Raw genomic sequence first — 12,437 nt, forward strand, 5'->3', positions numbered from 1 at the left:
TCTTCCTTTTTGGGAACTATTAACAGATTGGAATAGAAACCTAGACCCTGTTCCTGTATAGGAACTGGAACTATCACTCCCAGGGAGGAAAGGTCATGAACACATTTCAAGAATGCCTCTCTTTTTATCTGGTCTGCAGATAATCTTGAGAGGTGAAACCTGCCCCTGGGAGGAAAAGTCTTGAATTCTAATTTGTAACCCTGGGATACTATGTCCAAAGCCCAAGGATCTGGAACATCTCAGATCCACACTTGAGAGATCGGAGAAAGTCTGCCCCCCACTTGATCCAATCCCGGATCGGGGGCAAACCCTTCATGCTGATTTGGATTCAGCTGTGGGTTTCTTTGACTGCTTCCCCTTGTTCCAAGACTGATTGGGTCTCCAAGAAAACTTGGACTGTTCCTGCTTGGATGAAGAAGGGGAAGGCTTTCCTCTCTCAAAAGGAACGAAAATTACTCTGACGTCCCTTAGGTCTATGCTTCTTATCTTGAGGTAGAAAAGACCCTTTTCCACCTGTAATAACAGAAATTATTTCTGCCAGACCAGGTCCAAACAACGTCTTACCCTTGTAAGGAATCGACAAAAGCTTTACCTTCGAGGAAACAACAGCTGACCAAAATTTCAGCAACAAAGCCCTGTGGGCTAGCACAGCGAAACCAGAAGACTTGGCTCCCAGTCTAATAGCCTGCATGATAGCATCAGAAATAGAGGAATTGGCTAGCTTAAGAGCCTTAATCCTATCTTGGATCTCATCCAAAGTTGTCTCTACCTGAAGAGAATCAGACAGGGCATCAAATCAGTAGGATGCCGCACTTGTCACAGTGGCAATACACACAGCCGGTTGCCATAGGAGACCTTGATGAACATATATCCTCTTTAAATAGGCCTCCAGCTTGTTGACAATTAGGTCCTTAAAGTCACAGCTATCCTCAATAGGAATAGTAGTTTTTTTAGCCAAAGTAGAAATGGCCCCTTCTACTTTAGGTACAGTGTGGCAAGGCTCTTTAACAGAGTCAGCGACAGGAAACATTTTTTTTTTTAAAATAGATGGAGAAACATGTATCCCTGGCTTCTCCCATTCCTGTGTAATAATCTCTGTAGCATGGTCAGGAACCTGAAACACTTCCGAAGAGGAAGAAACATCAAAATAACTATTAAGTTTACTTGCTTTCTTAGGAATGACAACAGCAGGGGTGTCGGAGTCATCCAGAGAAGCCAAAACCTCCTTTAACAGTACACAAAAGGTGTTCAAGCTTAAATCTGAAGGATACAACTTCAGCATCAGAAGGCGGCATTACACTGTCCGAATCTGAGATTTCACCCTCAGAGGCTACCTACGTATCTTCCTAATCAGATTTATGAGGGAGGGCAACTTGAGTAGCAAGAGCTGGATCAGAAACCTTACTATCTGAATCTCTAATTTTACTCTTGCATTTTCCTTTTAAAATAGGAAAGGCAGCTAACGCGCAGATACCGCTGATGATACCTGGGTAGCAATTTCTGCTTGCAAATAAACTTCTCCAGGAGATTGAGAGGAACCGCAGGGCACTGCATGTGACGCCATTGAGGCTTGGGATGAAACAGGAGAAAGCTTTCTTTACACATGAGGAACAAAATTGCATAGGAGCAGCAATTTGTGCTTCAAAACACAAAAGGCCCTGATTCATGAGAGCAGACATGGCTTCAGAAATACAATTAATAAAAAGAACAGGCTATGTTATACTGTTTTAAAAAGCAAAGTTATACCAAAAAAAAAAAAAAGTATATAAATGTTTCTATTGTTTATAAAAGAACCCTCAACAAAAGAATTGGCTCCAGCAAACTGTAAAATGACCCTCTCTATAAAAGTCAAATGAAGAGTCAAAATACGCTCAAATAAATCTCAGTACCTCCACACCTCAGCAGTAACTAAGGCACCTACCTGCCTTCCGTTCCTGCGACTTCACCGAAAGACCGTAATGAAGGGAATCCTTAATATTGCAAAACACTGCTGCGTAGCCGACACTGCTTTAAATACAAAGTAAAAGAGCATCATGTGATCGTCGTAATAGACCTGCACCCCAGGAGGCACGAACATACCAGAAAGACTCGATCTCTGTAAAGAACTTCCCTCAGCGTGAGTAGTTTGGGGGTAAAATTGCAGGTCCGATCGCAATACAGTAAGCGATCCCAGACAGCAAACACCCAAGCTTGTCAGTCTATAAATAAAAACTAAAAGGAAACCTCATCTGGATGTCGGAATACACCAACATAACATTCTTGTGCTAAGTATAGTACAAAACACATAAGCCCAAGAGAACACAGAGCCCAAATAAAATCAATCCCCTACTCTACTAAGGGAGATAACCCCGTCTCACAACACATGCCTTATGTGCCTGCCCCCTGCCCTAAATCATTCCCATTCCAAGGAATTTTATGTCCCAATAAATATATGTAGGATTCTTTATTAAGTGATCTTTTTCTTCTCCTTAAAGTGCATAGTCTACCCACCTAGAAGACAGAGGCACTTACCTGCTAAACCGCTGTCCGGCAGGAAAACAGCTCTCAGGCATGATAGGACACACTTCCTCACAGAGGCATGTGAAAAAGAAAGAACAGAGTAAACCTACTCTGGCTTTCTATACTAGGGCAGCAAATTGTTAGGAAAATGCCGCAAGAAGTACCTTACAAGTTCCTAACTGCTTTAAAGCCACCACTACTCTACTGCAGGGAATAACGTGGAGTACGGCTAGACCCTAAAATCTTGCTTGAAGCGCAGAAATCAAATTTTCTTTAGACACCAAAAACTTCACTTCCTCCATACACCAAGGCAAAGAGAATGATTGGGGGTTGTGGGAAGGGGAGTGAAACTTAACAGCTTGGCTGTGGTGCTCTTTGCCTCCTCCTGCTGGCCAGGAGTAATATTCCTAACAGTAATTGAGGATGTCGTGGACTCACCATATCTTAGGAAAGAAAGTTTTTTTATTTTGTTTTTTGTTTTTTAATATATAAATAAATCATTTAGCAGTGAAATAAAATATACCAAAATTAACCTAGATCAATACCTTGGGTTGTATTCGTAAAAATATATTATTTTGAAAGGTTAAAAAAAACAAAACAAAACAAAAAAAAAAACAACAACAAAGGCTCTATTTCTGTATAAAGCCTTCCCACCCAGACTTATTTGTCTACATCAGAAAAAAAAGTTCTGATGTAAACAAATAAGTTAAAAAGTGGAATCACGCGATCAGTCATGCGATCGCGTGATTTCATTAATGAAATTGTGTCGGGGGGGGGGGGGGAGGGCGAGTGCCTATGACGCTAGGCATGCCCTCCAGCCAGCGATCCAATTCAGGAAGCGTCTTTGGCTTAAAGAGACACTAAACCCAAATTTGTTCTTTCATGATTCAAATAGAGCATTCAATTTTAAGCAACTTTCTAATTTACTCCTATTATCATTTTTTCTTCATTCTCTTGCCATCTTTATTTGAAAAGCAAAAATGTAAGTTTAGAAGCCATCCCATTTTTGGTTCACCTGGGTTGTCCTTGCTGATTGGACAGCACCAAACAAGTGATGTCCAGCGTTCTAAACCAAACATTTGCTAGCTCCTTAGCTTAGATGCCTTCTTTTTCAAATTAAGATAGCAAGAGAACGAAGAAAATTTGATATTAGGAGTAACGCTCTCCTATAGACTGTGAGCTCTCCGGAGCAGGGCCCTCTTCCTCCTGTGCTAGATTTGTTTAGTCTTGTATTGTATCACAAATCTTTGTCATTGTATACCCCTATCATTGTACCCAGCGCTACGGAATTTGGCGGCGCAATACAAATAAATGATAATAATAATAATAATAATAATAATAATAATACATTAAAAAGTTGCTTAAAACTGCATGCTCTGTCTAAATCATGAAAAAACAAATTTGGGTTAAGTGTCCCTTTAAGGCTTATTTTTGTATAAAATATGTTGTTTATTGAAAGTGCAACCCATTAAAATTGGGTGAGCTTACAGAGAAATAAGATTTTTATTTTTAAATTGATTTCTATACATGCAACTGCTTCCTTATATTGTCTGTTTGTATACCACAAAGCCCAATGCTTCAAAAGAACAACTGAAATGTAAAATTTGATTACTCATCTCTACTACCTCCCTATGAGAGTGAAACTTCTACTAGCTATATTTACATAGTTTATTATAGACTATACTTAAGTATGGAAATATTCAGTAGAGGAAGGGATATCACAGGCACAAGCAGCTATTTCAACTGTCATAAAAAGGGTACAAGGAGCCATTTGTAAACAATTGGATACATAAATCAAGTAAAACAGATCACTGGGAACAAATTAAAGGGTAGAAAGTTAGCATAATAATAATAATAATAATAAAAAATATCCTCATGTCAATAAACATTATGTAGATACTATTGCATAATTGTAATCAATAGCCCATTACTGGATTGTTACAACATCCGCAAACTTCCTGATTTTCATAAAAACTGGATATTAATAGCAACAGGAATTTTATTAGTTCAGGTAATTATTATTTATGCTATAGTATAATGTTCTGTCCTGAGCAATGCCAACAGCCCCTTAATAGAACCTAATACTTACAGGTCATAAATAGTGTCTGTAATATCAAGATCATAGAGGACTAAATGTCCATAGTGTGAATAGAGTATTACAAACACATTTGTATTTCAGGACTGGAACATGGTGTATGTGTATATGTATGTACAGTACAGTATATATAAATTTACCTGTCTAAAATGTTAGCGAATATTAGCCAAGATTAAAAATGTTATTTTTTTATTGCACAAATTATCATTAAAAAGGGACACTGAACACAATTTTTTTTTCCTTTCATGGTTCAGATAGAGCATGCAATTGTAAGCAACTTTCTAATTTACGCCTTATCAATTTCTTTGTTCTCTAGGTATCTTTATTTGAAAAATCAGAAATGGAAGCTTACAAGCAGACCCACTTTTGGTTCAGCACCCTGGATAGTGCTTGCAGATTGGTGGTACAAAAAAAATATATAAATGTACTGTCCTGAGCTATTCCAACATTATCCTTAACAGCCCATTAATAGAACCTAATACTTACAGGTCATTAAACACTTGCGGGTTCAGTAAAGCTAAGCTTAAAATGTGCATGTCATTTTTATACTTTAATGGCCCGTTGCAGTGCACTGCTGGACTTAAATGATCAGCATACAAAATTACAATTTAAAAGCACATTGTAAGCAAAATGTCCACTGGTTTTCAATCCAGTTACATGGCTTTTGGGACATAATAAAGCAATCAGTGTGTATGGTTTGTCTAGAGACAGTGGATTAACCACAATTTTTACAAATTTCAAGAAAGGCAGACAAAATTAAATAACCCAGAATAATTTGTTCTTACTTTACTAGGTATTATTATAAAATGTAATAGATAATTAACTTTTGAGTAAAATATCATTTTTTCGTTGCATAAATGTTTTGTAGATGATCTATTTATATAGCCCATAGAGTTTTTTTTGTTTTTTTAAAACGTATAGTTTTGCTTATTTTTAAATATTATTGCTCTGATTTTCAGACTCCTAACCAAGCCCCAATGTTTTAAGAGAATACTGTCAGCTACCTGCTCCTATTTGTGTAAAGGGTCTTTTCATATGCAAAAGAAGGGGGAGGGAGTGTCTTATTTCCCACTTGCAATGGGCTTTCCAGCTACCTTTTCAACAGAGCTAAACTGAGAGCTTCTAAGTAAGTTATTAAACAGTTTTATACTGGATTTTTATATCAGTATCTGTGCATCTTATTCTTTATAGTAGTGTCTATTACATGCAGTTATATGAAAATGAGTTTATACTGTCCCTTTAAGTCACCAAGTGCAATGTAATAAAACAGGCTAGAAATCTGTCCTCCAAAACTTGGGATGAAAAATGCTTTCTGTCTCTAGAGTTCAAATATGTACATCCAGTCTGGCTAAGTGTCATATTTAAACACTAGAGGATAGACAGATTAGGGGTTTAGATAGCACTCACTCTCACTTTCAAAGGTGACATTATAAAACATACATGCTTTATTTAATTAAGTAAAAAAGAAAAGGGGGATAAACCTCCCTAGAAATGGTTAAACTACCCACAACCTTAGAACCAAAAACAACTTTTAAAAGCAAATAAACCGCTAGTCACTCCTCTGTTTCCTGGCCGGGAACTGGAAACACCGGCATCAGGTGGCTAGAGTGACAATGCGGTATTAGACTCTAAAGTTTAAATAACAAACGCGTTTCGGCTCCGTGAGCCTTTGTCAATGTTTCACTTAGAGATTCTAAAATGAATAAGCCGAGGCTGTAGTATGCGCGGCTTTTTATTTTAACCTTGTACTATTGCTATCCAATCCGGAGGGTGCTACAAGACAACGCCTCATTATCTATCAATGGGCGTTCAGGTATGCTTCCACCCACTGTTAAAAGAACTAGGATTGGATATTAGTTAGGTTCTCTTCTAATGGTCTACACTATTATTGGTGGATTATATCAGAAAAGTAAAAGTCAATCACGCTCTTTCTCTTGCATTACTTAAAAGATGACATTTATTACCATCCTATAACGGTGAATTGAAGATATATATTATCAATAAAAAATCGTTCAATTTGGAAATTAATCCAACACCGGATAAATCTCTTATAAAGTGTTATTATTTATCATTCATGGTAAGACATCAACCTACAAGTAAGATGCATATTAATTAGAATCCTAATTTCAATCCCTATTTGCTTATAGATAACAATTCCTTAGAAGATAGTCTATAGCTCCCCATTATTGTGTTATTCACAAAGTGTATTTCATGGTTGCCATAAATATCGCACTTGTTAAAAAGGATTGAGTTTATATTTATATAAGCTTCTTAGGTTATACATGCACAAAATTCTTATACAAAGCTCCACTATGTATCTTACAATTATAAAATAATATGACTTTGGACAGTGGGTGATTACAGATATATGTGCAGTTTTGAAAAACAAATATAATGATTCTATTGCATCTATATCACTAGCAATCAGAGCATCTGAAGTCAGTGTGTGAGATGGTTAGGTTATAATGTAGGGTGGTGGGTCACATATGACATATAAAGGCCATTGAATTTCTTTAGCAAAAAAGATTAAACAGGACAAGAAAACGTATTATCGTCTCACTTTGGCCTTGTTTATTTATCATTTACAAAGCCCTTATGTTAGCTTGTCTATGGACTATTTAATATATGCCCAATTCACCGTTACACATCCAATTATTACAGTGGCCAAATTATTCATTATTGGGAACCACGTATCACTCTAAAATAAAGTGATATTAATTGGAATTACAAAACACATACTGACAGACAGCAATAGAGAAAGTAATCACTATTCAGATATATACCCAATAATTGTTAAACTCATTCATGCCATTGGGTATGACAGTGTTCAGATTGAAAACCCATTTGGTTTCCATCTTTAACAGTCTGTTTTCCGTATTCCCCCCTCTTATTCCTGGTTTCAGTTTCTCTAATCCCCAGCATTTTAAAGCATTGGTTTTCCCACTATGATATTGAAGAAAGTGTTTAGCTACACTCGTTATTTGTTTTTTATCTTCAATATCTTTGTGGGCTGTCCTTATATTGCTCAGATGTTCAGTTATACGTTTACCCAGACTGCGTGTAGTCATGCCAACGTAATATAAATTACAACTACAGGATATGCAGTAAATTACGTTTGTACTTTGACAATTGATGTGTTCTTTTATGGTCCACGTATAATTAAATCTGTCCACTATAGATTGTTTTTTTACCATATGCTGGCATACTTTACAATGCCCACAGCCTATAGAACCCTTGTAAGTTGGAGATTTCTTTGCATTCCTGTCATAGTGACTAGTTATAAGCTTGTCACTGATGTTACTTGCTCTCCTGTATGTTACTAACGGTCTCTCAGGTAGCAATGGTTTTAAAAGTGTGTCCTGGGTAAGGACATACCAATGTTTTCGTAAAATGCTGGTAATGTGATCATAGTGACTAGTTATAAGCTTGTCACTGATGTTACTTGCTCTCCTGTATGTTACTAACGGTCTCTCAGGTAGCAATGGTTTTAAAAGTGTGTCCTGGGTAAGGACATACCAATGTTTTCGTAAAATGCTGGTAATGTGATCACTTTGTGGTGAGAAAGTGGTAATAAACCTAAGAGGGGTATTAGATTCTTTTAATTTGGGAGTTAAAAGTTCCCGTCTATCCTTCAGTAATACTCGATTGTAAGCTTTGGCTTATTACTGAAGGATAGACGGGAACTTTTAACTCCCAAATTAAAAGAATCTAATACCCCTCTTAGGTTTATTACCACTTTCTCACCACAAAGTGATCACATTACCAGCATTTTACGAAAACATTGGTATGTCCTTACCCAGGACACACTTTTAAAACCATTGCTACCTGAGAGACCGTTAGTAACATACAGGAGAGCAAGTAACATCAGTGACAAGCTTATAACTAGTCACTATGACAGGAATGCAAAGAAATCTCCAACTTACAAGGGTTCTATAGGCTGTGGGCATTGTAAAGTATGCCAGCATATGGTAAAAAAACAATCTATAGTGGACAGATTTAATTATACGTGGACCATAAAAGAACACATCAATTGTCAAAGTACAAACGTAATTTACTGCATATCCTGTAGTTGTAATTTATATTACGTTGGCATGACTACACGCAGTCTGGGTAAACGTATAACTGAACATCTGAGCAATATAAGGACAGCCCACAAAGATATTGAAGATAAAAAACAAATAACGAGTGTAGCTAAACACTTTCTTCAATATCATAGTGGGAAAACCAATGCTTTAAAATGCTGGGGATTAGAGAAACTGAAACCAGGAATAAGAGGGGGGAATACGGAAAACAGACTGTTAAAGATGGAAACCAAATGGGTTTTCAATCTGAACACTGTCATACCCAATGGCATGAATGAGTTTAACAATTATTGGGTATATATCTGAATAGTGATTACTTTCTCTATTGCTGTCTGTCAGTATGTGTTTTGTAATTCCAATTAATATCACTTTATTTTAGAGTGATACGTGGTTCCCAATAATGAATAATTTGGCCACTGTAATAATTGGATGTGTAACGGTGAATTGGGCATATATTAAATAGTCCATAGACAAGCTAACATAAGGGCTTTGTAAATGATAAATAAACAAGGCCAAAGTGAGACGATAATACGTTTTCTTGTCCTGTTTAATCTTTTTTGCTAAAGAAATTCAATGGCCTTTATATGTCATATGTGACCCACCACCCTACATTATAACCTAACCATCTCACACACTGACTTCAGATGCTCTGATTGCTAGTGATATAGATGCAATAGAATCATTATATTTGTTTTTCAAAACTGCACATATATCTGTAATCACCCACTGTCCAAAGTCATATTATTTTATAATTGTAAGATACATAGTGGAGCTTTGTATAAGAATTTTGTGCATGTATAACCTAAGAAGCTTATATAAATATAAACTCAATCCTTTTTAACAAGTGCGATATTTATGGCAACCATGAAATACACTTTGTGAATAACACAATAATGGGGAGCTATAGACTATCTTCTAAGGAATTGTTATCTATAAGCAAATAGGGATTGAAATTAGGATTCTAATTAATATGCATCTTACTTGTAGGTTGATGTCTTACCATGAATGATAAATAATAACACTTTATAAGAGATTTATCCGGTGTTGGATTAATTTCCAAATTGAACGATTTTTTATTGATAATATATATCTTCAATTCACCGTTATAGGATGGTAATAAATGTCATCTTTTAAGTAATGCAAGAGAAAGAGCGTGATTGACTTTTACTTTTCTGATATAATCCACCAATAATAGTGTAGACCATTAGAAGAGAACCTAACTAATATCCAATCCTAGTTCTTTTAACAGTGGGTGGAAGCATACCTGAACGCCCATTGATAGATAATGAGGCGTTGTCTTGTAGCACCCTCCGGATTGGATAGCAATAGTACAAGGTTAAAATAAAAAGCCGCGCATACTACAGCCTCGGCTTATTCATTTTAGAATCTCTAAGTGAAACATTGACAAAGGCTCACGGAGCCGAAACGCGTTTGTTATTTAAACTTTAGAGTCTAATACCGCATTGTCACTCTAGCCACCTGATGCCGGTGTTTCCAGTTCCCGGCCAGGAAACAGAGGAGTGACTAGCGGTTTATTTGCTTTTAAAAGTTGTTTTTGGTTCTAAGGTTGTGGGTAGTTTAACCATTTCTAGGGAGGTTTATCCCCCTTTTCTTTTTTACTTAATTAAATAAAGCATGTATGTTTTATAATGTCACCTTTGAAAGTGAGAGTGAGTGCTATCTAAACCCCTAATCTGTCTATCCTCTAGTGTTTAAATGTATCTTATTTAAAGGGGTAGCACCGGAATACAAATTTCTTATCTCACTTACCTACAGTGTAGTGCCAGTTTTTTTCTTTTTGTTTTCAATAAGTGTCATATTTACAACCAAACAGAAATAGTTGTGTAGAATATGTGACTTTGTCACTAGCAAAACAACACAACTGGCTGTGGTCATGTTTTGTGAGTCAGCACCAATATGCATGTATGTGTGTATTTTAGATAAGTAGTGGCCAAGGCTTGTCACTGCAGTTGTTCACGTGCTCTTTCCAGTGTTTTCTCTTCCCTCAACTCCTGGAATCCAAAGGTCTACAAACACAGCATCAGGTTATAAAACACAGCTGATCTCTTACACATAAAACATAATGTACATGCCAACTATTCCAAGATCAAGGACCACAATGATGACACTAAAAAAATATGCTACTTTATCACAGCCTTTGGTTCTAAGACTACATAAAGATACAAGATTTTACCAAGGCAGGATTTTTAAAGACAGAAATAAAATGCCTTATGCCATAATTGCCCATACATATAAACCTCTTTAGCTATTTCTGTATTTTAATAAAATTATACAGAAACACTGTTGACTTGTTGGGTTAAGAGGCCCTCTTGTTATTTTGAAATAAAAAAATAGGTTTAATGAACATTACAGGTCTAACAGTCACTATGTCTCTTCCCTTTCTACATGAAATCAGAGTTAATTGGTTAGGAAATATTCTCATTAGAGAAACAGTCTACACTAAAATTATTATTGTTTAAAAAGATAGATAATGCCTTTACTATCCATTCCCCATGCTTTTGTATTTGCTTTTCACAACAGGAGAGGTCTAGTTCATGTGGGCAATATAGATAACAATATATTTATGCCCGAGGAGTTAAGATTTAGCACAACACAGTACTAAATGCAAGTCAATATATAAAAAAAAATAGTCATGTGATCAGGGGGCTGTCAGAAGATGCTTAGATACAAGGAAATCACAGAGGTAAAAAGTATATGAAGTTAACTGTGTTGGTTATGCAAAACTGGGGAATGTGTAATAAAGGAATCATCTATATTTTAAAACAATAAAGATTATATTGTAGACTGTCCCTTTAAGGAAAGGCTTCTATTTTGGTCAATATTTTATAGAGGAAATCATAATTTCTCAACAGCTTGTTGCATGCGTCTCTCAGTCATCTAGTAGACACTTGTAAGAGTGTACCGTTTTGTTTTTATTTACCACTCAAGCTAGGTCTTCAATACTCTTGACTACAGTGTCACCTGCCAGTGTGACACAGGATGAGGTTGTGTAACCCGCCAGTGACCCCCCTCCCCGTTCCTCTCACCTCTATGAAAGGAGCTGCTGATAATCCTGACAGCGCAGCAGGTGGGGGTAGACATGATCCCGCCGCAGGGGCCGGGTATTAAGAAACAGAAGTCCACAAAGGAAAATTATTTCGATGTCTTGTGTCTGCTGTCAGAGAAACAGGTAACCAAAGGCTGTTAGCAAAACACACAGCTGGGCCCAGCTCCCAACCTAGAGTGTCGTCAGCCCGGCTGAGGTAAGCAGTGCACTGCACCCAATCAGCTATCAGAGTCATAGAAGGCGTAGACAGCGTCTAAGTTCCAAGCCTCGATCCTGGAGAGTCATGCGTTCCACTGTAGCAATCCGTTGACGTAAGGGGGGAAAGTCTCCATTTTTGTTTTTGGCAAGAAATGTGTTAATTTGTTATTGGATTTCTAGTAACCACTTTGGCAAAATGTGACGCGGCGCATTGCATGACATTGTAGCCCGGTGTGTATTCAAAAGGTCTGATGCGGTGAATTAAAACGTGCATAGAAAACCCATATTTAGTAATAACTTTTTTCTCGTATTCTTTATTTCAGTTAAAAAAAATATTAACCATGCATGTCCTCTTTGGGATTCCGTATGGACGCGAATTATGAGACGTGATAAATCACATGCCAGTAACCTAGCCATTTTCTCCTGATATCCACTGTCTAATAAAATGTCATGTGACAAAAGAAAACCCGGAAGTTACTTTGTAGGTGGATGATGA

The 12,437-nt window shown here is 36.8% G+C and overlaps 1 protein-coding gene across 1 annotated transcript in view; it reads right to left on the reverse strand.

Moving 5' to 3' along the window:
• CLPX (caseinolytic mitochondrial matrix peptidase chaperone subunit X) overlaps window positions 1-11,946 on the reverse strand; it is a 191,365-nt gene extending 179,419 nt beyond the window's left edge. The window contains exon 1 of the mRNA XM_053719351.1: window positions 11,724-11,946. Coding sequence (XP_053575326.1) covers window positions 11,724-11,778 — 55 coding nt within the window. The 5' untranslated portion in view covers window positions 11,779-11,946. The remainder of the gene's footprint in view (window positions 1-11,723) is intronic.
• Between the last annotated feature and the right edge of the window lie 491 nt (window positions 11,947-12,437).

The sequence above is a fragment of the Bombina bombina genome, chromosome 6, assembly GCF_027579735.1.
Source record: "Bombina bombina isolate aBomBom1 chromosome 6, aBomBom1.pri, whole genome shotgun sequence".
Classification (NCBI taxonomy): domain Eukaryota; kingdom Metazoa; phylum Chordata; class Amphibia; order Anura; family Bombinatoridae; genus Bombina; species Bombina bombina.